General features: G+C 46.0%; 1 protein-coding gene across 2 annotated transcripts in view; it reads right to left on the bottom strand.

The window, feature by feature from the left end:
- Nucleotides 1-578: 578 nt before the first annotated feature.
- kiaa0586 (KIAA0586 ortholog) overlaps nt 579-27,650 on the bottom strand; it is a 114,562-nt gene continuing 87,490 nt past the window's right edge. For both annotated transcript variants that reach the window (XM_014194643.2, XM_014194653.2), the window contains one exon: nt 579-1,053. In XM_014194643.2, the coding sequence (XP_014050118.2) occupies nt 902-1,053 (152 nt within the window). In that variant the 3' untranslated portion in view covers nt 579-901. The remainder of the gene's footprint in view (nt 1,054-27,650) is intronic.

Here is a 27,650-nt window from a genome sequence, read left to right as displayed (position 1 = left end):
TGGGACCCAACTAGACTTCTTCTCTTTGGTTTAGCTAGGAGGGAGAGGAACGCTCATTTAGTTTCTCCTCTTGGCACACTTGGTGAATTGAAACAGGATGCTCATTAGGCTGGCGTTGTTAGTGTTGCGTACAGCACACCAACATCAGATATACTGGCTGAGTCCCAAATTCACTATTCCCTACATAGTCCACTGCCTTTTGGGCCCTGGTCAAACGTAGTGCATTATATGCAGGGAATAGGGTGCCATTTGGGACGGAGATACTATCTTCATCTGGGGCAGCAGGAAAGCAAATGGGTGTGTAATGAGGTGAAAAGCCAATCTCCTAGTCTAGTGCAATGTACTGTAGTAGCATGACCATGACATCACACTGTTTACATGGGCTTGGGAAATAACTCAACGAAACATTTGAATGACTGGCTGACTTGTCTGAATATCACAATGCAGCTATGAAAACAACCACTTAACTGATATGCCTGGAGTTGGCTGTATTTAAATGAAAATGTGTCTTTGAATGAAAAATCTTTCATTTGCATAGGGTAAGTATGAAGTTAAGATAACAGTTTATATAACAGTTGTTACTAAAACACTAAAAAGTATCAACTTTATTGGTAAAAAAAAGTATAATTGATTATTGCTACATACAATACATTGATTATCTGACAGGCAAATTGGTCCAAACACATTGGTTCCAGTGGTAAATAAATAGCGACTGTCTGAAGATCTTCACAAGAAATGGAATGTTATCTCTCTCTGCTGAGCTCTGTCCAGACCTGGTAAGAAGGCTTTAGTGGTCTCACCATCGTTCCACTGAGTGTGATGAAACGGAGATGGAAGTAGTTGGCGTCTTGGAGGCATTTTTCTGTAATGTCTCAGTAATGACTAAAGCGGGTCAGCAGCACTAGAACACGTCATTCCCTGATGAGTCTGTGTCTCCTCCTCCTCCTCTGGTGCTGAGCCCCAGACTGACAGAACCCTCCTCCTCTTCTTCCTCTGGGCCGGTGAAGGGCAGCCGGACGGCCACCACTCTGGAGCCCTGCTGAGCCCGCTCCCCTGGAACATAAACACACATTACTCACTACATCAGTCACCCGGTCTGCTGCCTGCCTGACCAGCACAGTACAGCCCGAGCTCCAACCACCAGCCCTAGCTCCAGCCCTGCCCAGCCTCACCCCAACCCAACCCAACCCCAGCCACCAGCTCCAACCACCAGCCCTAGCTCCAGCCCTGCCCAGCCTCACCCCAACCCTAAGCTGGCTGGTTAGCCTGATGAATGAGACGTGTGTTGTGTAGGAGCCAGCGGTGTAGAGGGAAGTGGTGTTTCTACACACACAGACGTGTGTTGTGTAGGAGCCAGCGGTGTAGAGGGAAGTGGTGTTTCTACACACACATAGACGTGTGTTGTGTAGGAACCAGCAGTGTAGAGGGAAGTGTTGTTTCCACACACACACACACACACACACACACACACACACACACACACACACACACACACACACACACACACACACACACACACACACACACACACACACACACACACACACGTTATGTAGGAGCCAGCAGTGTTTGGTAAGGTCAGTGGTGTTTGTACACAGAGAGATGTTCAGGCCTAGAAGGGTGAAGCACCACTAATGCAGAGCAGCAGCTGAGCATGTGGTGGCAGAGCTACTGTAGGACCCATCTGCTAGGTGACTCACTCTGACAGCACAGACTGGAGCCAAGGCAGAGGTTCATTTCTTAGTTTCTTTAAAGGTTGATCAAAAATACTTTTTGAACTTAGAAGTTTTTTGTTGTCTGTCTGCCACTAACCCGCTGAATGAGTGTCTGGGTTTGTGAAGAATGAATTGTGTGGCTCAGTTGGTAGGCCATGGTGCTTTGCCAACATCAGGATCGAGGGTCGATTCCCACTGTGGCCACCCATGAGAAAATGTATTTGAGGATGAAAAAGTCACTTTGGTTAAAAGCGTCTGTTAGATGGCATATACTATTATATTCTAAGGACCCCGTGTTATTACGATATCTAAGAAAAATATTACAAACCAAGAGCTCTCTTACATGGCAACTCCACTTAGATCAAATACAGCCACATCCAAGTTAGCCTGCGTCTGCTAAATACATACAGTATATTATGAGGTTTGGCTTTGACATTCGAGTGCTTATAGTTGACTTAATACTAGTTGACATGACTCTACTGAAGTTCACTATTTTACAGCTTGACGTTAGACGATTCCTCACCCTGAAAGTAGTCTATGGGGCCGGAGAAACTGTAAGTCATGGTTCAGTTCTCTATATACAGCCATTACAAACTTCAGCTGCCTTCAGCCACCACACGCTGCAAATCGATGGAAGTAATGGGGGCATGTCAGCATGTTGTGTTTTTATGGCCAAATCACCTCCTGTTGGGTTGGTTTCATGTTCATTCATTCTGTGTTCCCGGTCCAAAATGACCGCCCCCATTATAGTTGATTATAAATCCATAATAATACATATATTATCACCTAATGTTGTGTTAGATCTTTTTATCAACTTAAGTTCTTGTGAACATTACAAGTTTTGAACTTGTATTTGCTATTTATGGCCTGTAGGCCTCATTGACCTGAGCTCATACACATGAAAACTTTACCATATTACAAAATGTATGTCTGAACACATTAAAGAGCAACAGTAACAATAACAGTATTACTAACAAAAACATTCAAATGTTCACAATCTGTCAATCAATGGTGGATACATTTTGTGTGTTCTCATGCACATGTTGGACAATACGTGGTGGTTGCTGCATGTGCCTTACAAATATATGTACTGCATTTATGGCACATAACGCTCGTTTTGACATCTCTTGGTGCACACAGATTGCACCTCTTCCTTTTGTCTCTTCTGTCTCTGGCGGCCATAGATCTTGCATCTGGCCCTTGTATATCTCTCACCAATCCAGCAGAGGATGGTGTTGGAGGAAGGTGTTGGCGCCTTTGAGTGAAGGGTGCCACCGTGGCTTTCCCCAATTCTTCTAGGAATAGTCTCCTCTTGAAGAACTTCCCCTGCTTCCAGCCTGGAATCATCTTCATCCACACCACAAACGCCTTGTAGGCCGACACATCCAGGATGTTGAAGAACACCACCATGGGCCAACGTGCCGTCATCCTCTGACAAGAGTATGTGCCAGTAACCTGCAAAAGTGCAACAATCAGTAAATAAAAGAATGAGTACATACAAGTGATACTTCATGTCTTGCATAGTAACATGAAAAATTGCATCAAAGCGTTGTTTTCATTTATCACATCTAAAAGATATTTACATAATCAATTGAATAGAATTGACTCCATATTGTTCACAAATTCAATGAGCATTTCACCAAATAACAACAGGTCTTATTTTTATGGTGCAGATAAAACAATCTGGTAATAGAAAAAAAAGTACATGAGACCTGAAAGATAAAAAGTAACATACCTTATCAAGGTTGTCAACTCCTCTTTGTTCCTGTTGTAATCCAGGACACCGCTGGGCTTCCTGTCCTCCCTGGTACTCACAGCGGCATCCCTGTGCAGAGTTGTCATCAGGAGCACATTCTTCTTTTCTTCGGGCAGTAGGACACAAGAGTGTGTGTATCGGTGAAGGCCCATTTAGAGGAAAATCGATCCCTGTCCTTGGTGGTGAGTAAGGCAGGAGGGAACTCAGGCTTGTTCCTTCTGACTGTCCCCACCATGGTCATTTGTTTTTGGAGCAGCTCCTAACCAAGAGCATATGAGGTGAAGAAATTGTCACGTTATGTTGTGCCCCTGGAGACCTGCAGTCATTTCCAGGACCACCCACTTCCCCTGGTTCCTTTCGGGAACACCGTCAGTAGGTTTCCCGGGGTAAACCTGCATGTTCCAGGCATAACTTGTCCTGCCATCACATGCTGCCCATATCTTCATTCCATATTTAGACGGTTTGCTTGGCATGTACTGTTTGAATGGGCAGCGTCCCCTAAATGTGACCAGACGCTCATCCACTGAGATGTCTGGAATTGGTTTATAGATGAGTGGCAGGCGCTCCACCCACTAGTGCCAAACCTCTCTGATCGCTGCCAGCTTGTCTTGTTGACGGCAGCCTGGTCCTGTATCACGGTTGTCGAAGCGAATCACCCGTGACAACACCTGAAATGTCTGGAGTCCAATAGTGGCACGAAAAATCCCCCGACCAGACTCTGCATCCCATAAACTGGTGGTAGATTAGTTTCTGGATCTGATCACACCAGCCAAAATCAAGAGACCCACGTCTTCTTGGACGTCTGTGCGGTCTACCTCCTTCCAGTTGTCTTTGTTTACACGTCTCCCCTCCAGGTTGGTCATGTTCATCACTATAGTTTCCATTGTCTCAGTCAGGAACAGTTCGAAGCAGGATGTTATGTCATCAACCCGGGATATGGCGTATCTCGTTGGCCCTGGGGTCATCCTGATAAAAGTTTCAGCCGACAGCCGACCTCTCCTCTCAGGTGGGGATGAAGACCAGGACAAATTCTTTGACCGGAATGTAACAACAACCTCAGCAGGGTCCTCATCACTGGATTGTTCCACATTGTTTGACTATTGGTCTGGATCATATTCTGTGTTGTCTTCAACTTCTGCCACTTTCCTCCTCTAATGCATCTTCACTGTCAGTTTCCTGGCCTCTCTCCTCCTCACCAGTGTCATGATTAAAGATATGATCAAGAGCCTCACATACAGTATATCGTTTGGTCATTGTGCTGCCACAGAATGAATTGTGAGAAAGGCCTCAAAAAAGCTTTATATACCAGAGCTGCGAGGAAAGTTCTATATATTATTGAAACAATGTAGCGATTGTTTGTGAAAATGCCAACAGGTGTGGTTCCCGTGCGAGAAAGATTCTATTGGGGAAAGGTTCCCATGGGGGTTGCCATGGAAGCCAAGAAGGGAAGTGAGGTGTGTGTGTTCAAACACACATGCATGTGGGGGTCTGAGAGTGGAAGTGTCGTCCATCTGATGAATGGGCATGTGCCTGAACTCAATTTTAAACACTAATTGTAGTCTCACCCATTCATTTCTAATGACCGGTCATTTTTGACCGGGAACACCACAGGTGTACAAAAGTTAAATAAAACACCCCAAATGTTATGAAAATGTGTGTTCAAATGCCCTGTGTGGACAAAGTCATGGAGCCTTATGACAATCAGATTAAATTAAATACATTTTTCAGAGAGAAAACTTGTAAATCGGTCCAATTCGACCAGAACACAACAGGAGGGTTAAGTAACATCAAATCAAATATGGAGTTGACTTCAGGTGATTTGGACATCATTTTTGCAAGCATGCTCACATCACTTCCATAGATTTTTAGCTAGCGGTTTCTAAAGTTTGTAATTGCTTTTTAAAGTAAACTGAACCATGAATCATAGTTTCTCCTGGTCCATAGAAAACTTTCAGGGTAAGGAATCATCTAACATCAAGTAAAATAGTGAACTAGTCCTTTAACATTTATAAAAGTCGTGGATGGGTAAGGAGGAAACTGCTGAAAAGTCTGATATGACCCTACTACTGATATGGCCCTAAAGGAGACAAATAAAGTCCATTGAATTGAATCGAGTCTTTCGCAGTCTAGATAAGCATAAACGTTTACTCGTAGCGAGACAAACACCAATATAGTGCACTACCTTTGACCAGGGCTCATAGGGCTCAAAAGTAGTGCACTGTTTGCGAATAAGGTGCCATTTGAGGCACTCTACACAGTCCCAGTTCCCAGCGCTGACTGAGGCTGACAGGTTTGCTTATGCCAAGCCGCTGCCATATGGATGCACACAGATTGGTTGTGTTCTGCAACTCAGGGCTTGGAATTCACATGGGAGAGGCAGGACACATGTGTCCCTCAGGGTTATCACTCAGTCAGATGGGCTATTTATAGCTCGACAAGAGAAAGAGCATAACTAATATTGGCGGACTTAATTTGAATCAACTGAAATATAGGTCTATAGGCTAATTCATTTCACATTACAGAATATACCAGGAAATCATTACCAAATTCTTGGTAACCTTTCATATTTGAATGAGGTTCTTACTTTGCTAAAGTCGAAACACAATCTTCCCCTAGAGTGGACCTTAAATGCATAGAGAGGTCAAGCATAACAATCAATATGGCAACAGTAGTCTTCAGCCTGAACCATGCAGGCAGCTCTCAATGAAGCGACCTACGCTTTGTCCCGACCGCGCAGGCTGGCCAGGGGGACAACAGCAGCCTGGCGGTATTAAAGACATCACTGTTTTTAAACATGGTGGGTCTTGTGGGGCGAAAACTCTCCAAGGCCTAGATTCTCAAATTGACAGTCTATTTGCAACAAACAAAAAAAGGTTTGGAAGGGGCCTATGCTGAGTAGATGGGCCAAAATTCAGGCAGGTTTCATTTCCTCCACGAGGGATAGTGATAGACAGATAGAGAGAGGGGGAGAAAGAGAGAGACAGAGAGAGGGGGAGAACGAGAGAGAGAGCCCCATGGCTAGTGAACACAACAGACGGCCTACGCTACCTGGGGGTAGGTAAAAGAAGAGTGGGAGTTGGAAAAGTACTGGAGGACAAAACTACTTTGAAGCCAAAAACACAAGTAAACAGCCCATAGCTACAAAAGGCCCAAATAAGCTTGTTGGTGGAGGAAAAAGCCAATAAATGACATGTAATAAAATATATATGATACAATTATTCAAATCTTAATGGGGACTCTTAAAGTTGGTGGAGAGAGTGAATTGAAAAGAAAAGGGGTTTTGATATAATATTTTCCAGTATCATTGCCTCCTCAGAGAGACCGGCTGGGTCCCTCCCCTCCCATGCAGCTGCTTGACTCTGGTCTGCGTCTCAAATGGAACCCTATTCCCTATATAGTGCACTACCTTTGACCAGTAGATCACAAAATAGGGAATAAGGTGCCATTTTGGACACAAGCTAGCTTTGGCCTTTCTGCTGCTGGGTTCTCCAGAGACCCACCGTATTCTCATGGCTCCCAGAGCACTGCCAAGTGCTTGAAGTGTGAGGAGCAAAAAGGAATGATTTTACTTTCGATGTGGGCCTTCTTAACAAATATTCACAGCTGCATGAAAGATCGAAATTGCGCTGCCAAAACAATCAGACACATGGATACAGACAGACAGGCAGAGGCAGGCAGGCAGACATGCAGGCAGGTAGGGCAAAAATGCAGCGCAGACAGGCAGGTAGGGCAGAAAGGCAACGCAGGCAGTCAGGTAGGGCAGAAAGGCAGAGCAGGAGACAGGTAGGGCAGAAAGGCAGCGCAGGCAGGCAGGTAGGGCACAAAGGCAGAGCAGGCAGGTAGGCAGAAAGGCAGAGCAGGCAGGTAGGGTAGAAAGGCAGAGCAGGCAGGTAGGGCAGAAAGGCAGAGCAGGCAGGCAGAAAAGGCAGGTAGGGCAGAAAGGCAGAGCAGGAAGGTAGGGCAGAAAGGCAGAGCAGGCAGGTAGGGCAGAAAGGCAGAGCGGGCAGGTAGGGCAGAAAGGCAGAGCAGTCAGGTAGGACAGAAAGGCAGAGCAGTCAGGTAGGACAGAAAGGCAGAGCGGGCAGGTAGGGCAGAGCAGGCAGGTAGGACAGAAAGGCAGAGCAGTCAGGTAGGACAGAAAGGCAGAGCAGGCAGGTAGGGCAGAAAGGCAGAGCAGGCAGGTAGGGCAGAAAGGCAGAGCGGGCAGGTAGGACAGAAAGGCAGAGCAGGCAGGTAGGACAGAAAGGCAGAGCGGGAAGGTAGGACAGAAAGGCAGAGCGGGAAGGTAGGGCAGAAAGGCAGAGCAGGCAGGTAGGGCAGAAAGGCAGAGCAGGCAGGTAGGGCAGAGCAGGCAGGTAGGGCAGAAAGGCGGAGCAGGCAGGTAGGGCAGAAAGGCAGAGCAGGCAGGTAGGGCAGAAAGGCAGAGCGGGCAGGTAGGGCAGAAAGGCAGAGCGGGCAGGTAGGGCAGAAAGGCAGAGCAGTCAGGTAGGACAGAAAGGCAGAGCAGGCAGGTAGGTAGGGAAGAAAGGCAGAGCAGGCAGGTAGGGAAGAAAGGCAGAGCAGGCAGGTAGAGCAGAAAGGCAGAGCAGGCAGGTAGGGAAGAAAGGCAGAGCAGGCAGGCAGACAGGCAGAGCAGGCAGGTAGGGCAGAAAGGCAAATAGGACAGAAAGGCAGAGCAGTCAAGTAGGGCAGAAAGGCAGAGCGGGCAGGTAGGGCAGAAAGGCAGAGCAGTCAGGTAGGACAGAAAGGCAGAGTGGGCAGGTAGGACAGAAAGGCAGAGCGGGCAGGTAGGGCTGAAAGGCAGAGCAGTCAGGTAGGACAGAAAGGCAGAGCAGTCAGGTAGGGCAGAAAGGCAGAGCAGGCAGGTAGGGCAGAAAGGCAGAGCGGGAAGGTAGGACAGAAAGGCAGAGCAGTCAGGTAGGACAGAAAGGCAGAGCGGGAAGGTAGGACAGAAAGGCAGAGCGGGCAGGTAGGACAGAAAGGCAGAGCAGGCAGGTAGGGCAGAGCAGGCAGGTAGGGCAGAGCAGGCAGGTAGGGCAGAGCAGGCAGGTAGGGCAGAAAGGCAGAGCAGGCAGGTAGGGCAGAAAGGCAGAGCAGGCAGGTAGGGCAGAAAGGCAGAGCAGGCAGGTAGGACAGAAAGGCAGAGCAGTCAGGTAGGACAGAAAGGCAGAGCAGTCAGGTAGGACAGAAAGGCAGAGCAGGCAGGTAGGTAGGGCAGAAAGGCAGAGCAGGCAGGTAGGACAGAAAGGCAGAGCAGTCAGGTAGGACAGAAAGGCAGAGCAGTCAGGTAGGTAGGGCAGAAAGGCAGAGCAGGCAGGTAGGGCAGAAAGGCAGAGCAGGCAGGTAGGTAGGGCAGAAAGGCAGAGCAGGCAGGTAGGGCAGAAAGGCAGAGCAGGCAGAGCAGAAAGGCAGCGCAGGCAGACGTTGCTATGCAAAGAAGAGCTCCAGTGTTCTCAGCTCAAGAACACATGTGGGAATTTGGGTCTTGGTGAAATATTTGGATTGTGATTACTCAGCCCTAACTCTCCTATTTTCCAATTAAAAAGTGTTTGGAGAGCGGTGAAGGATTGATCAGATGTCACTACAAATATTACTCTCTAGTGTTCCAGTGTTGTTGATTCAACTCATCTTTCCAGAAATAAGATACGGTTAGCTGAGGTTTTCTTCTCTCATGCTTGAGAGCTGTGGTTGATCACATTTCAAATGTTTGGATCATCAAATTGCTAGACAAAGGCGGAATCCCCCCAAAATACAGCTATTCCCAAACATAGTGCACGAGCAGAGCCCTATGGCATTATGCTAAAATGGAGTGCACTATATATGGAAAAGGGTGTCATTTGAGAAGCATCCATAGACTTAAACTGAACACCAAAACGTTTAATGTTCCAATGTAAAGGACATAAGAAAGAACTTCAGCCCACATAACAATGTGTATGTCATTCATAGAAGTGGCTATTCACAACAACCTTGAGGCGTGGACTGAGAGTGGCAATATCAAGTATATAGCAAGATGTCTGTATGCATCTCTACATCAGTCAACATGGAGATAGCCTTCACATACCAGGCAGAAGAATAAGACGCTAAAACACACCAGCCACAGCTAGTGAGTGTACGTGTGTATCTCTACACAGCTAGTGAGTGAGTGTAGGTGTGTATCTCTACACAGCTAGTGAGTGAGTGTACGTGTGTATCTCTACACAGCTAGTGAGTGTACGTGTGTATCTCTACACAGCTAGTGAGTGTACGTGTGTATCTCTACACAGCTAGTGAGTGAGTGTACGTGTGTATCTCTACACAGCTAGTGAGTGAGTGTAGGTGTGTATCTCTACACAGCTAGTGAGTGTACGTGTGTATCTCTACACAGCTAGTGAGTGTAGGTGTGTATCTCTACACAGCTAGTGAGTGTAGGTGTGTATCTCTACACAGCTAGTGAGTGTAGGTGTGTATCTCTACACAGCTAGTGAGTGTAGGTGTGTATCTCTACACAGCTAGTGAGTGTAGGTGTGTATCTCTACACAGCTAGTGAGTGTAGGTGTGTATCTCTACACAGCTAGTGAGTGTAGGTGTGTATCTCTACACAGCTAGTGAGTGTACGTGTGTCTCTACACAGCTAGTGAGTGTACGTGTGTATCTCTACACAGCTAGTGAGTGTACGTGTGTATCTCTACACAGCTAGTGAGTGTATGTGTATCTCTACACAGCTAGTAAGTGTATGTGTATCTCTACACAGCTAGTGGGTGAGTGTATGTGTGTGTCTCTACACAACTAGTGGGTGAGTGTACGTGTGTGTCTCTACACAGCTAGTGGGTGAGTGTACGTGTGTGTCTCTACACAGCTAGTGGGTGAGTGTACGTGTGTGTCTCTACACAGCTAGTGGGTGAGTGTACGTGTGTGTCTCTACACAGCTAGTGGGTGAGTGTGTGTCTCTCTACACAGCTAGTGAGTGTGTGTGTGTGTGTGTGTCTCTACACAGCTAGTGAGTGTGTGTGTGTGTGTGTCTCTACACAGCTAGTGAGGTGTGTGTGTGTGTGTCTCTACACAGCTAGTGAGTGTGTGTGTGTGTGTCTCTACACAGCTAGTGAGTGTGTGTGTGTGTGTGTGTGTGTGTGTGTGTGTGTGTGTGTGTGTGTGTGTGTGTGTGTGTGTGTGTGTGTGTGTGTATCTCTACACAGCTAGTGAGTGTGTGTGTGTATCTCTACACAGCTAGTGAGTGTGTGTGTATCTCTACACAGCTAGTGAGTGTACGGTGTGTGTGTGTGTGTGTGTGTGTGTGTGTGTGTGTGTGTGTATCTCTACACAGCTAGTGAGTGTGTGTGTGTGTGTGTGTGTGTGTGTATCTCTACACAGCTAGTGAGTGTGTGTGTGTGTGAGTGTGTGTGTGTATCTCTACACAGCTAGTGAGTGTACGTGTGTCTCTACACAGCTAGTGAGTGTACGTGTGTCTCTACACAGCTAGTGAGTGTATGTGTGTCTCTACACAGCTAGTGAGTGTATGTGTCTCTACACAGCTAGTGAGTGTGTGTGTGTCTCTACACAGCTAGTGAGTGTGTGTGTGTCTCTACACAGCTAGTGAGTGTATGTGTGTCTCTACACGTCTAGTGAGTGTGTGTGTGTGTGTGTCTCTACACAGCTAGTGAGTGTATGTGTCTCTCTACACAGCTAGTGAGTGTGTGTGTGTGTGTCTCTACACAGCTAGTGAGTGTATGTGTGTCTCTACACAGCTAGTGAGTGTATGTGTGTCTCTACACAGCTAGTGAGTGTACGTGTGTCTCTACACAGCTAGTGAGTGTATGTGTGTCTCTACACAGCTAGTGAGTGTATGCGTCTCTACACAGCTAGTGAGTGTGTGTGTGTCTCTACACAGCTAGTGAGTGTATGTGTGTCTCTACACGTCTAGTGAGTGTGTGTGTGTGTGTCTCTACACATCTAGTGAGTGTGTGTGTGTGTGTCTCTACACAGCTAGTGAGTGTGTATGTGTGTCTCTACACAGCTAGTGAGTGTGTGTGTGTCTCTACACAGCTAGTGAGTGTATGTGTGTCTCTACACAGCTAGTGAGTGTGTGTGTGTCTCTACACAGCTAGTGAGTGTGTGTGTGTCTCTACACAGCTAGTGAGTGTGTGTGTGTCTCTACACAGCTAGTGAGTGTGTGTGTGTGTGTGTATCTCTACACAGCTAGTGAGTGTACGTGTGTGTCTCTACACAGCTAGTGAGTGTACGTGTGTATCTCTACACAGCTAGTGAGTGTGTGTGTGTCTCTCTACACAGCTAGTGAGTGTGTGTGTGTGTGTGTGTGTGTGTGTGTCTCTACACAGCTAGTGAGTGTACGTGTGTCTCTACACAGCTAGTGAGTGTACGTGTGTCTCTACACAGCTAGTGAGTGTGTGTGTGTGTATCTCTACACAGCTAGTGAGTGTGTGTGTGTGTATCTCTACACAGCTAGTGAGTGTGTGTGTGTGTATCTCTACACAGCTAGTGAGTGTGTGTGTGTGTCTCTACACAGCTAGTGAGTGTGTGTCTCTACACAGCTAGTGAGTGTACGTGTGTCTCTACACAGCTAGTGAGTGTACGTGTGTGTGTGTGTGTGTGTGTGTGTGTGTGTGTGTGTGTGTGTGTATCTCTACACAGCTAGTGAGTGTGTGTGTGTATCTCTACATAGCTAGTGAGTGTACGTGTGTGTGTGTGTGTGTGTGTGTGTGTGTGTATCTCTACACAGCTAGTGAGTGTGTGTGTGTGTGTGTGTGTCTCTAAACAGCTAGTGAGTGTACGTGTGTATCTCTACACAGCTAGTGAGTGTGTGTGTGTGTGTGTGTGTGTGTGTGTGTGTGTGTCTCTACACAGCTAGTGAGTGTATGTGTGTCTCTCTACACAGCTAGTGAGTGTGTGTGTGTGTGTGTGTGTGTGTGTGTCTCTCTACACAGCTAGTGAGTGTATGTGTGTCTCTCTACACAGCTAGTGAGTGTATGTGTATCTCTACACAGCTAGTGAGTGTGTGTGTGTCTCTAAACAGCTAGTGAGTGTGTGTGTGTCTCTAAACAGCTAGTGAGTGTGTGTGTGTCTCTAAACAGCTAGTGAGTGTGTGTGTGTCTCTACACAGCTAGTGAGTGTGTGTGTGTCTCTACACAGCTAGTGAGTGTATGTGTGTCTCTACACAGCTAGAGAGTGTGTGTGTCTCTACACAGCTAGTGAGTGTATGTGTGTCTCTACACAGCTAGAGAGTGTGTGTGTGTCTCTACACAGGTAGTGAGTATACGTGTGTGTCTCTACACAGCTAGTGAGTATACGTGTGTATCTCTACACAGCTAGTGAGTGTACGTGTGTATCTCTACACAGCTAGTGAGTGTCCGTGTGTATCTCTACACAGCTAGTGAGTGTCCGTGTGTATCTCTACACAGCTAGTGAGTGTACGTGTGTCTCTCTACACAGCTAGTGAGTGTACGTGTGTCTCTACACAGCTAGTGAGTGTGCGTGTGTCTCTACACAGCTAGTGAGTGTAGGTGTGTATCTCTACACAGCTAGTGAGTGTAGGTGTGTATCTCTACACAGCTAGTGAGTGTACGTGTGTATCTCTACACAGCTAGTGAGTGTACGTGTGTATCTCTACACAGCTAGTGAGTGTACGTGTGTATCTCTACACAGCTAGTGAGTGTACGTGTGTATCTCTACACAGCTAGTGAGTGTACGTGTGTATCTCTACACAGCTAGTGAGTGTACGTGTGTATCTCTACACAGCTAGTGAGTGTACGTGTGTATCTCTACACAGCTAGTGAGTGTACGTGTGTATCTCTACACAGCTAGTGAGTGTACGTGTGTATCTCTACACAGCTAGTGAGTGTACGTGTGTATCTCTACACAGCTAGTGAGTGTACGTGTGTATCTCTACACAGCTAGTGAGTGTACGTGTGTGTCTCTACACAGCTAGTGAGTGTATGTGTGTCTCTACACAGCTAGTGAGTGTATGTGTATCTCTACACAGCTAGTGAGTGTATGTGTATCTCTACACAGCTGGTGAGTGTATGTGTATCTCTACACAGCTAGTGAGTGTACGTGTGTATCTCTACACAGCTAGTGAGTGTATGTGTGCAGAAATAAAACATGCTATTAGAGGATGCTAAGCTTCGGCTCTCTCTTGACCTTGAGCAAAACTACCAAGAAATAAAAAATTCATGATTCAGATGCATTTGTTTTACCCTGTTGTCTTAGAAACACACAGAGCATGATGTGGTGTGAAATAGACAGCTCCATTAAAGCCTATTGTTGGGGTGCTCTTGTGGTACTTGTTCCAGCAGTGAAACTGACTAAAAGCACCATATTTTATTGATGCTGCTAGTAGCTGGTTTTTCATGGTGTTATGCCAGAGTTTAGTTTCTCCAGGCCACCTCTGCTTTGTAACATGCTCCTTTTCCATATCCCCTCTAAACTATTAATGCAAGATAAGAGAGAGGACATCCTCTTTGTGAATGAGCCGAGACAAAGAAGTAGCTGTTTGCATCCCAAATGGCACCCTGTTCCCTATATAGTGCACTACTATTGACCAGAGCCCTATGGTACCTGGTCCAAAGCAGTGCACTATAAAGGGAATAGGGTGCCATTTTGGATGCACATGCTATCTTGGAAATGAGCATGCTATCTTGGAAATGAGCTATTTATCATCCTTCCTGTCAAAGGCTGCCTGTGTCTGCTCAGTGCTTCCTGTAGTACTAGCAGGCCTAGAAGCCTACTATCTGCTGATATGAAAAATGGCCTGGCCCAGGACAGGAAATGCCCCGTAGTGGATGAAAGCGAGAGATGCAGGAAAGACCGAGATGAAGAGAAAGCAGTAAATACTCTCCCTGTGCGCTGCCATCTATGTACCCGCCTTACATCCATTTAGCAACTCAAGGACATCTTTGAAGTCCATGTAATAAATATTGTCAAAATTCTAATGAATTCTGCTAACTGACATATCAAAGTTGTTAAACGGCCAGTCTCCCAAGTGAGGAAAGAGCGCAAGCCCCCTGACTTACGACCAGAAATGTCAGCGGAGAGCCCTTGCATTTCTAGACTTTCAGAAGGGTGACAGTGATACTATCAACATTGCAAAGATGGATTACTCCATTGATCAGGTGCTGGCTGTTGACACGCGGTTTAAAGCAGTCTTGCTCGGTTTCATGTTGCTGTCAACGTAACATTTGGCTGTCTCTTCCTTTTTCAACCACCAACCACAATCCTGTGATCTTTGCACGTCTTCCTTCTTCAACACAACTAGAACAACAACCGTCAAATGGTCGAGCAGCTTTTCCTGAACAACGGGTTAGGTGAGGCTTTTGACTGACCCATATCTGTCATCACAGCTTGAAATACTTTGAGTTGATTCTATCAATGACACCTTGAAAAATGAATGCTTGATTCACAACAGGTGTGACAACATAAGCTGAATGGTGACCCGAGAGGATATGTGGACCAGGTGCAGTGAGGTCAAAGGTCAACCCTTGGTCTGCGTCCCAAATGGCACCCTATTCCCTTTATAGTGCACCACCTTTGACCAGGGCCCATGGAGATGAAACATTCACACACACATAGAGAGACCCAGGACAGGAAGGCTTTAAGAAGAGCATCAAAATAAATAACGTCTGAGTCAAGTCCGGCTGAATGGACGGGCAGCAAGGAAGCTACATAGCTAGACTGTGAACGACGCACGAACACATCAGAGGAGAAAGGCGGTGTTCTTCTTCTCTCAAAAGGACACCTGCAAACACTTAAAAAGGTTGTCTCCACCCTCCTCTCAGTGAACCAGAGCTGACAGACTACGCTCTCGCCAAACTCACGATCCCCTGCCTCCCCTTGACTGACTGAGCCTCCCAAGGTTGACTGACTAACTGCAGAGGGTGTGGGACACTGACGTAAGAGCCTACTGGCAGTCCATTCCTGGAGGTAGAGGACTTCTGGAAAGTTCTTTCTCCTTCTCGTTTGATGTTTCAGTTTAATAGTTCTTGGAACCGATGATAGACATTGTTAAATGAGAGCCCTCGATGATAAACTGAACAATAAAACGAATGAACCTCATGGATTCATGTTGGAACCTTTGGAATGTTTTTTTGGGGGTCTGAATATCTGAACTCAATAAAAACATAGGGGAAGGAATGACAAAGAGTTTATGCACACACAAGTATTTACATTTGATTAAAATCCCAGTCCTCAAAGACATGGGTGTGAACCACACCAGTGAGAATGGGAAGGTTTCCACTATCTCAACATTTTTAAAAACTGGATAAAAATGTACAGCCTAGTGAAAATAAATATGTAACTCCATTCATTCTGTTTCAAGTCTGTTCTGAAAAGCTGGCATTTCTTAAATGTGGAGATTGATAGCCACAACCCAACAAAGGGTATAAGAAGTACAAACAGTGGATATTTTCAGAGAGGAGGATATCTTTCTTGTTTTCCCTACCTGATATTTCAGCGGTGAGAAAAAAAAAGAGGCTACAACTGACAACAGCTGGTTCTGTGGTGCGGCTGGAGGGAAAGTCAAAGCCATGGAAACCAGTGAACTCCTGACCTGGCCTACAGGCATGGCTGTCTTACGTAGAAAACCCTCCTCTCCCTCTCACATCCACCGACCACACACACAACTTTACTCTCCACCGTCAACAGCCTGGAGCCCAGGAGGAACAGTTACTGCTAGGCTACCACTGCTCTTCATAGGGAAGTATATTTATCTGTATGGATGGAAATGGATCAAAACAAGCAGAGAGACAACTGGAGGAGAGTCCAGCCCTGCAGGTGCAATTGAGTGAAGAAAGTCGGTCAGTAAATGACTCCTAGACAGAGTAGAGTGAGTACTGTATATACGAACCCATCATTCTGATGGTAATACCACCCCACCCCAACTATCTCCACAATTTAAAACTCCTCCGGAATGGAAAACCCACCAATCTTTTCCACCTACAAAAGCCTCGAAAAGCTAAATGTGGCACAACGTAACGACGCAGTGGCGCTACATTTACATTTCAGTCACTTAGCAGACGCTCTTATCCAGAGCGATTTACAAGAGCAATTGGGGTTAAGAGCCTTGCTCAAGGGCACATGGGCAGATGTCTCACATAGCCGGCTCAGGGAATCGAGCGCGTCGCTCTGAACCGCTAGTCTACTTGCCGCCCCTAGGCCAGCTCTTGACACCAACAGACTGGGAACTCTGCTAATCCACGCGTCTGATAGAAAGAGCAGGATTAAGGCTGTGCAGCAGTGCTGGGAATAGGATTTTAAAGGTGTATAGAGAAGGGAAAGACTAACCCAGTATCCACACTGTATGTGCTGTAGCAGACTTGTATTTATTTATTCATTCAACCTTTATTTATCTAGGCTCGTCTTATAGAGATCAGCTACAGTCTTCCACTGTTTGCTATAGCATTTAAAGTATGGACACAAGGCTAAGCCAGGCCAGCCTTGCTTCATTATCCCACCACACCTACATATCAAAACTACTGTATATTCACCATGGCAACACATCATTCATTAGAAAATACACCTAGCCTGACATCACCAACTGAGAAGAGAAGCTTCATGCCAAATTAACGTGGCTCCTGGTTGCTTCTGGAATATTCATTTGTTACTTCATATATCTGGATGTTAGACTGCACGTCCCAAATGGCACCCTATTCCCTATATAGCGCAATACTTTTGAGCAGCGCCCTTTGGCAGACACCTTAGGGTCAGTTCACCTGTCCTAAAGACAAAGTGGAGCTCATTCTCTACCCACTAGGTATCCATCACGGAGGTTTAGCTCAGAGGGGGTCAGGAGTGGAGTTAGGGGGTAGGCTAGGTCACCCCTGGTGTCAAAAGGAGAACCCCATCAAACTTCCTTTCCCCTCAAGACAGATTAAGTCAATCAGAAGACTTCAATGGCTCTTTTAACCAATCCTTTTCTCTTCGCTTGTTTACACCACTGAACAGGGAAACTGTATGCGCTGTTGATTGAGTCATAGTGTTGTAAAGAGGGGCAGCCAACCCCCCCCAGCCAGCCTCGACCCAAGCCCTATCTTCAAAACACAGAGAGCACAATGAGAGTAACGCTAATTGAAAGTCAGAGGTTGCGACCTTTGTCAGGGGGCACTGAGCCCCTCTCTCCCGAGCCGCCACACTGCGTGGGGTGCGGAGCCTGGTTTGCAGAGGGGGTCTCGTGGAAAGTCCCTGCGGCCACACAGAGCTACTCTCCTGCAGTCAGTAGGCTGAAAGGAGAGGCAGCTGTGTGGGTAGAAAAGCCTAGCAGCGGGGGGAAAGGACAGGGGGATTTGCATTTGCCCCAAGAAGAAGGCTTTCATCCCCCCAGCTCTATTCCTATGGAGGGTGGGTGGGGCGGGGAGTGGGAGTGGGGTGCAGGCCAGGGTACAGGAGAGTGACAATCAATGGGCTTTTCATCTCAGGTACCTGCCTAGTGGAGGGACATAAAGGAAGGGTATCTGGCCCTAAACAGAGACTACACAGTGGCAGAATACCTGACCACTATGACTGACCCAAAATGTACCGACTCAGTGAGCATAGCCTTGCCATTGAGAGAGGCTGCCGCAGGCAGACCTGGCTCTCAAAAGAAGACAGGCTATGTGCACACTGCCCACAAAATGAGGTGGAAAATGAGCTGCACTTCCTAAACTCCTGCCAAAGGTACAGTTGAAGTTGTAACTTTACATACACCTTAGCCAAATACATTTAAACTCAGTTTTTCACAATTCCTGACATTTAATCCTAGTAACAATTCCCTGTCTTAGGTCAGTTAGGATCACCACTTTATTTTAAGAATGTGAAATGTCAGAATAATATTAGAGAGAATGATTTATTTCAGCTTTTATTTCTTTCATCACATTCCCAGTGGGACAGAAGTTTACATACAGTCAATTAGTATTTGGTAGCATTGCCTTTAAATTATTTAACTTGGGTCAAACGTTTTGGGTAGCCTTCCACAAGCTTCCCACAATAAGTTGGGTGAATTTTGGCCCATTCCTCCTGACAGAGCTGGTGTAACTGAGTCAGATTTGTAGGCCTCCTTGTTCGCAAACGCTTTTTCAGTTCTGACCACAAATTTTCTATAGGATTGAGGTCAGGGCTTTGTGATGGCCAACTCCAATACATTGACTTTGATGTCCTTAAGCCATTTTGCCACAACTTTGGAAGTATGCTTGGGGTCATTGTCCATTTGGAAGACCCATTTGCGACCAAGCTTTAACTTCCTGACTGATGTCTTGAGATGTTGCTTCAATATATCCACATAATCTTCCTCCCTCATGATGCCATCTATTTTGTGAAGTGCACCAGTCCCTCCTGCAGCAAAGCACCCCCACAACATGATGCTGCCACCCCCGTGCATCCCGGTTGGGATGGTGTTCTTCAGCTTGCAAGCATCCCCCTTTTTCTTCCAAACATAATGGTCATTATGGCCAAACAGTTCTATTTTTGTTTCATCAGACCAGAGGACATTTCTCCAAAAAGTACAATCTTTACCAACATGTGCAGTTGCAAACCGTAGTCTGGCTTTTTTATGGTGGTTTTGGAGCAGTAGTTTCTTCCTTGCTGAGCGGCCTTTCAGGTTATGTCGATATAGGACTTGTTTTACTGTGGATATAGATACTTTTGTACCTGTTTCCTTCAGCATCTTCACAAGGTCCTTTGCTGTTGTTCTGGGATTGATATGCGCTTTTCGCACCAAAGTACGTTCATCTCTAGGAGACAGAATGAGTCTCCTTCCTGGGCGGTATGACGGCTGTGTGGTCCCATGGTGTTTATACTTGCGTACTATTGTTTGTACAGATGAACGTGGTACCTTCAGGCGTTTGGAAATTGCTCCCAAGGATGAACCAGACTTGTGGAGGTCTACAATTGTTTTCTGAGGTCTTGGCTGATTTCTTTTGATTTTCCCATGATGTCAAGCAAAAAGGCACTGAGTTTGAAGGTAGGCCTTGAAATACATCCACAGGTACACCTCCAATTGACACAAATGATGTCAATTAACCTATCAGAAGCTTCTAAAGCCATGACATCATTTTATGGAATTTTCCAAGCTGTTTAAAGGCACAGTCTTAGTGTATGTAAACTTCTGATCCACTGGAATTGTGATACAGTGAATTATAAGTGAAATAATCTGTCTGTAAACAATTGTTGGAAGAATTACTTGTGTCATGCACAAAGCAGATGTCCTAACTGACTTGCCAAAACTATAGTTTGTTAACAAGAAATCGTGGAGTGGTTGAAAAACGGGTTTTAATGACTCCAACCTAAGTGTATGTAAACTTCCGACTTCAACTGTATGACCACATTAGAGACACAACCTCTGTTAAAGCCTCTTCAACCTCGGGAGGCCAAAGAAATTTGGCTTGGCAACTAAAACCCTCACAAACTTTTATAGATGCACAATTGAGAGCATCCTGTCGGGCTGTATTACCGCCTGGTACGGAAACTGCACCGCCCGCAACCGCAGGGCTCTCCAGAGGGTGGTGCGGTCTGCCCAACGCATCATCGGGGGCAAACTACCTGCCCTCCAGGATACCTACACCACCCGATGTCACAGGAAGGCCAAAAAGATCATCAAGGACATCAACTACCCGAGCTACTGCCTGTTCACCCCACTATCATTTAGAAGGCGAAGTCAGTACAGGCGAATCAAAGCTGGGACCGAGAGACTGAAAAACAGCTCCTATCTCAAAGTCATCAGACTTAAATAGCCATCACTAGCACATTAGAGGCTGCTGCCCTATATACATAGACTTGAAATATTGATATATTCCTTAATTCCATTATTTTACTTTTAGGTTGTCTATTGTTGTGAATTGTTAGATATTACCGCACTGTTGGTGCTAGAAACACAAGCATTTCGCTACACCAGCAATAACATCTGCTAAACATGTGTATGTGACCAATACAATTTGATTTTATTTATTCCCCACAGATCACAGACCCAAAAGAATTTGAAAACAAATCAAACATTGATAAACTCCCATATATGTTAGGTGAAATACCGCAGTGTACAATCACAGCAGCAAGACTTGCGGCCCGCTGCCATGAGAAAAGGGCAACCAGTGTAGCACAAACAACATTGTAAATACCACCAATATTTATCTGTTTATTTATCTTCCCCTACTATTCCATCTTTTGAAAATCTTTTTGAGGTCAATATTTACTGTCAAATTCAAATCGATTTTGTTGATGTTGTTTTGTGTCTTCTAACTTTTGTTTATTGTTTATTTCACTTGCTTTGGCAATGTTTCCCATGCCAATAAAGTCCCTTTGAATTGAACTGAGAAAGAGAGAGAGGGTGAGAGAGTCTCCTGTGTAGTGGGCAATTGAGGGAGGGAGGGGAGAGGAGAGGAGAAGTGGTAGCTACAGGGAGAACAGACATGGATAATCCTTCATTTAGAGAGCCCCTGCAGGCTGTTCCAAACCAACGCTACTGTACATCCATCTTTCTCTGACACACACACTCTTCAGAACGCAGCTACATACCAACAAACCAACCATACGAATCAATCAAAACGAGACATACAAATGTGGCGACCTGTGCCATTTTGAGAAAGACATTCAAGAAAAACCCAGAACAATAAAAAGGATTTACAGACTCGTTGTGACAAAAGGGTTGCTATGGCAACCTGTTTTACACACTAGTAGGCCTGCTACACTTGAGGCACAGCAAAAACAATGTTGGGCTAATATTATGAAGCCATTGTTTTTATAAATAATGTAGGATACACAATGTTACAAGACATGAAAACAGACAAGTCGTCAGTCACAATTCCCCACAGCCTAAGAGGAGGTCAGGCATTGCTATAAGTAGCTTTGTTCTGCATCGTTATGCTTTAGAAAGATGGTCCAACACCAGATCTCAAGGCAGCCCCTCGCAAACCCCCCTCCTAGTCCCACCGAAGACCCCTGCAATAGTGCCAATTATTTTGATACTTTTTTAAGGGGGTTGGCCTGTCCCACGAGACACCGCAAGGCTCTTCAGAAAGCACAACTTGAGAAAGAAAACAGGCACACTTCACAGAATATGGGAAAACCCAGTTAAAGGTAGAATAATATTGAGACCATTGTTACAGCAAGCTAAATGGAAATGAGTTTGAAGTCATTATATTTTAAACAATTGGTAATAGGAATTATCCATCTTTGAAAATGCAACTAATTGAATCAACGAGTGATATTAATTATTAAGATAAAAAAAAAATTGGGGGGGGGGGAGGATAAAATACATCAGTTGATTTCAAATTGTTATTGTACAAACATGTTCTTGGAACATTTGAAGAAATTGGAAATGAATAGATGCTAATTTTCGCTATTGACACCAGGCAGCTACATTCTGTTAACAAAATAATAATGTGTTACCGAGTCTATTTACAAAACAGCTGTAGTCAGAAGTAGAGATCTCACCCACACAAAGACCTTATCAGCGGATCACACAGTATCTCCAGCTTCTTAAACCGGACAGTATTCCTATTAAACCAAACAGAAATCTTACCCTCTTCGAGAAACGACTGCTTTGTAGTAAATTCTGTGGCAAATTTCTAAATTCACTATATCTTAAACCCTGAAAGGGAAAAAGTCTGGTTAACTTTAAATTGTTACAATCAAAACACCTACTTTGATTTACTCACCGCATTGTAAATTGTTCATCTTGTTATGTGCAGAGGTACATGCCCAAACATATAACAACGTGAATACAGTCATCCTTATGAACACGTTCACAAAGAACAGATGAGTCCTTCACAGCTTGGTGATTTTCCAGTGTTTGGATTTGGCACTACACTAGACTAGGGGCCCTCTGAGACACCTACCTGCCATCCTCTCCCTTCATCAGAGGGGGCCAGATGTGACAGGGTTTAGTGATGAAACCTGATCCAGGTTACATTCCAAATGGCACCCTATTCCCTTTATAGTGCACTATGTTTCAACTATAAAGGGAATAGGGTGCCGTTTGAGACACATTAAGGGTTTAGTAGTGAAACTGAAAGCTGATCCAGAGTCAATATGACAGCCTGCTTTGGCCCTGATAGATGGAGGGAGACCTGGGAGGGACAGTGTTCTCCAGGTAGGTACTCCAACATACTACAGTACCCAGGCTGTTAGGGCTCCATACGTCTGTCTGTCTGTCCGTCTGGGCGCAGATCACAGCATATGGTGTCATTCCAGACCGACATTGTAGCGGCGCAGCGAGCAGCAACCAATGGTTGCGTGCCACGTCGTCGACTGAGCAGTTGGGCATCAGATGGCTGAATCATATGATGGTTGGTAAGCTGAGATGTTCAACACCTATCCATGCGTTGTGAAATGTGGCAGGTGTCTGACCCCGCAATGAAGTCAGCCTGGAACACAGGCCATATCTGGAGAAGAGGGTTATCCAGGGCCTGTGGGCAGGGCGCCCAGTCCCCCCCCAACAACCATCTGGGATCAGAACAGGGGAACAGGGGAGTAGGACATCTGTCTACTCTGTACACATCCACTGTAATGATCTTGGATGGGAAATGAACGAACGCAGCAGTTTGGATCTCTCCTGTGCGTCTCAAACGGCTCCCTATTCTCTATATAGTGCATAGGGCTCTGGTCAAAAGCAGTACATTATAAAGAGAATAGGGCACCCTCTGTCTGATTAATAATTTGAACGTTTTACTTATTTAGGACTGGTGCTGTAAAGGCGGTATAACTAATACCAGGATCCTTTTAGCGATTGCCCAGTTAGTGACAGATTCATAAACTGAATTGCAGTGAATTTCCATTCATTGATTTTGCAGCCAAGCTAGTTTAGAGACTAAGCAATGGAACAGCAACATGCCGTTTTAATAAGGAGGACTACAGCGTTACATGTGTGTATGTATGTGTGTGTGTGGTGTGGGGTAACACAGTCAGTCTTCTGTGGCTCATTATTGGTCTATAATCCAATCCACACTGATGGTCACCTAACCTCTGAGCTTTGAATTGTGTTCCAACATGGCTTCAGTCAGTCAACGGGGCTGGACTGGGCAGTGTGTGTGGGGAGGGGCTCTGTGCGGGTGTCCGTGTGAGTGAGTTGGCCCAGTGATTGGTGATTGGGCAGTGGCTCAGCTCAGAGTATGGCTCTGTTATGTTTATTAGGCAGTGCTAGCTGTAGCTTTAGTACAGGACAGGACAGACAAAGGTGATAGATTCAAGATGCTGCCTGAGTTATGGTGGTGGTAGTGGGAGGGGGCGGGGGGACTTTGATATGAGATAGGGAGAAAGGGAGGGAGCTGCCTGGAGGGAGAAGAAGAGAGAGGGGGATTGGTTTGGAGCTAAAGCAGAGCTTAATGTAAACCAGATGAGGAGAGGAGTCTCTAAAACAAAAGACAAGCCAGAGTTCAGCCAGGAAGCCTGCCCAGGCAGCCAGCACCCCCCTCTGCACCATCACCTACTAATCTTCACATTACACAGGCTGACTTTCAGCAAAGTAAGGCTAAGGAGGGTTGATTACTTTCGGGAAAAACCAGGGTATGTATCTTATTTAGAGGGAAAATAATGTTTTCTAACTAATCCAGTTAGCTAAGAGGCCCTCTGTAGCTTCGCTAACAACAGTCATGCTGCTACTGGTGTAGCCAACTTCCTAACTATTTAAACAGTCTGCACACCAAACGGCACCCTATTCCCTTTATAGCGCACCCTACCCTGGTCAAAAGTAGTACACTATATACAGAACAGGGTGCCATTTGGATCGCAACCCTAGACTCCCATGAGAGAGACATGCCATATTGCCTCATGGTAATTTTGATGACCCACCACATCTGCCTCTGCCTGGACTCTCTTTCGGCCGACATCAAACAGAGGGGGGGCAATCCTGTCAGACATGGCTGAACTGAAAGAAGAGCTCTTCTTAAACCTGGCTGCTCCTCCACCTGCCTGTGAAAGCAGAGCCCCTGTCCTTCTGGCGCGTGGCTTAGCACCCAGGGGCCTAGAGGGGCCTGCAGGGGCCAGGCCCGTCTGGGGGCCCCGCTGATCAAAGCCCCACGGCCAGGGGAATCGGGGAAGCATCCCATCTCCGGCGCCCAGATGAAGGGCCAGGGGTGAAGAGGTGAGGCCTATCAGTGGCATGATACGGCCGGGACCTACTCAACAACAGGGACTTGGGTTTCACTGACGTCTCCATCTGTGCGAGGAACATTATCTATAACCCCTCCCTCTCTTCATCCCTCCCTCTTCTCTCACCCCCCCATTGCATGCTGCGGAGGATGAGAGCGCCGCAGAGATACGGTTCAGGCATCACAGCAGAGGCATGGCCAATCTTCAAAAACCTAATGGAAATAGCATTTCACAACGTCAAAAGTTTTTAATGATTTCTGCATGATTTAAGAAGCTCTTTTAAGTTGATGGGGATTCGGTTCAAATAAACTCCATGTGTTGTAAAATTCAGACCTGTGTTCTTGTGAGACCGTCGGTTAATAACTACCCTATGAAAACAGAAGTGTGTGCAGCTGCTCTGTATGAAATTATCTATCTACCAGACAATACCAGGGAGGATCACAGCAATTAACAGTGAATCTGACACACCGTTCCTCAGTACTTTGGCCCTTGTTCAGGCTCTGTTTTAGCAATTAACAGGACTTACAAAGCCTACTGGCAGGGGTGAGGAGAAGCAATCTGTTGCATTGTCAATCTGCGTCCCAAACGGCAACCTATACCCAATTTAGTGCACTATTTTTAACCAGGACCTGTCACTGAGGACCGTGGTTGGTCGGTAAAGAAATGCAAACACGTGGTGGAATCTTTGGCAGACACAATAAAATGATATGCCTGGGCTGGTCAAGCCATTAGGAATGCCTAGCACTCCCTCGGCTTGAGCCAACAGCATTCTGTCTTTGTCCCAAATGCTATTCTCTATATGGCACACTACTTTTGACAGGAGACCAATGGGCCATGGTCAAAAGTAGTGAACTATAAAGGGAATAGGATGCTATTTGGGACGCAACATATTCTCTCTCTGATTTTCTCTCACATGCCCTGCTACCTGCAGCTGTTGCCTGTTAGACATACCAGTGCAGCTGTGGAGGGTGGAGGATGAAACCAGGCCTGAATACATAGGATGTTTCCCAAATGGCAACCTACTCCCTATACAGTACACTACTTCTGACCAGGGCCCATTGGTCTCAGGTCAAAAGTAGTGCACTATATGGGGAATAGGATGTCATTTGGGACGCACCCATAGTGTTCTCCCCCTCATGTAAGGCCAGGCAGCTACGAGAGCAGACAAGATAAATGGACTAAATATATCGAACTCCCAACAGACAGAAAGCACAACGCTCTGTTGATTAGCTGAGCCACGCAATGGTTGTCTTCTAGGCTAGACCATTGTTCAGGCTTGCTGGAGATTTCTCTGGGCCTTCAGATCTTTTTCAATACGGGTGTGACTTATAGCTGATGCAGAATATTGTAGGTCATAAGCATGCATCATGTGGTGCTGAAAGAAATTGGAGGATAGGTGGAACTCTTTATATTTCATCTCCTCCTAGAATTTATAAAACACAAACCGTAGGTTGGGAATCTATTATTACAATTGAAAGGGGAAGATAGCTAAGGGACGGTTTCCCAGACACAGATTAGGCCTAGTACTTAAAAAGGTCTTTCAATGGAGAATGTCCATTGAGAATGCTTTTTAGTCCTGGATTAGGTTTAGTCTGGAACTGGGAAACTGGCTCTAATAGGACTTCCACAGCCTACTGGCAGGGGTGAGGAGATATCTGCTGCATAGTGAGTCTGCATCCCAAATGCCAACCTTTACAGCTACAGAAGCCCTACAGTAAAAGGGTTTTGGGCAGTGTTTTTTTTAACCAGTCAATGACTCTGACATTGTAAATGGAGCAACAATAACCGAGGAAGTCTTCTGACACTTATGGGTGAAACCACAATTGGAAAAGTCTAAATGAGGTCATTGGGACGTCTCAAATTTGACGTCACCCCTTTGAAGTTGAAATTTAAAATGGTTAAGGTACGGGGGTAAGGTTAGGGTTTAGGGTAGGGACGTCCCAAGGATCCCAGATAGCACTAACCAACCACAATCCCTCACTGACATCATTCACATTACACACAAACTGTATACAACAAGACTCAACACATCAAGTTCAACAGTGGAGTCTCTTTGAATGTGTATTCCCATGTGCTGACCATCGTGACAGCGTTTGCCTGCAGTGTGACTGCAGAGTGAACTGGTGCTGCAGTCAGTGTCTCCAGGTCAGATAATGGGAGAAGGAGAACACAGTCAACCGTGAAAATAAACATACTACTCGAGCGCCGATGTCGCACTCAATAACCTCGGGGGAACGACTCATCGTAGCGCCACAGAGAAAGAGAGTGTGTTATACACACACAGACACACTGTACTGGAGGGCATTCTCGTTCTCCCGGTCTGTCAAAACATCAGTTTAACAGGGGAACAATCAGTGAAGTAGGCAGTTGTGGTTGGTGAGCGAGGCAGCAGAATGACAAATAGAGTTTGGCTTTTCACTGTTGTTTTGGGCTAGCAGCTAGCTAGCTGGTCATCATCTGCCTGTAGGACATGTCACGAGTAGAGCAGCATCGACTTTCTCTAACACTTTCTCGCTGTCTCTCAAACTCGCTCTCTCCAACTCATCTTGTCTCTATCCAACTCCAGCCTCTGTTCCCCGGGCGCCGATGACGTGGATGTCGATTAAAGCAGCTTCCCGTACCTCTCTGATTCAGAGGGGTTGGGTTAAATGCGGAAGACACATTTCAGTTGAATGCATTCAGTTGTACAACTGACTAGGTATCCCCCTTTCTTTTCCCTCTTTCTCCCACTCTCTTTTGTTCGCTCTCTCTCTCTTTTGTTCGCTCTCTCTCTCTCTTTTGTTCTCTCTCTCTCTCTCTTTTGTTCGCTCTCTCTCTCTTTTGTTCGCTCTCTCTCTCTCTTTTGTTCTCTCTCTCTCTCTCTTTTGTTCTCTCTCTCTCTCTTTTGTTCTCTCTCTCTCTCTCTTTTGTTCTCTCTCTCTCTCTCTCTCTCTTTTGTTCTCCCTCCCTCTCTCTCTTTCTTTTGTTCTCCCTCTCTCTCTTTCTTTTGTTCTCCCTCTCTGGAGTTTGACTCATGTGGACCAAGTTAAGGACTCCTGCATTTGTTACAGAGACTTTCAGAGCTGACATGATTTCTTAATTAAGTTCTCGTGAGCGCTGTGATCTGCAGTGGTGATTTATGTAACCCTGAGCCTGGCTGC

This window comes from Salmo salar, chromosome ssa01 (genome assembly GCF_905237065.1).
Source record: "Salmo salar chromosome ssa01, Ssal_v3.1, whole genome shotgun sequence".
NCBI classification, from domain to species: Eukaryota; Metazoa; Chordata; class Actinopteri; order Salmoniformes; family Salmonidae; genus Salmo; species Salmo salar.
The sequence above is the reverse complement of the archived record's forward strand: the minus strand, read 5'-3'. Positions and strand labels throughout refer to the sequence as shown.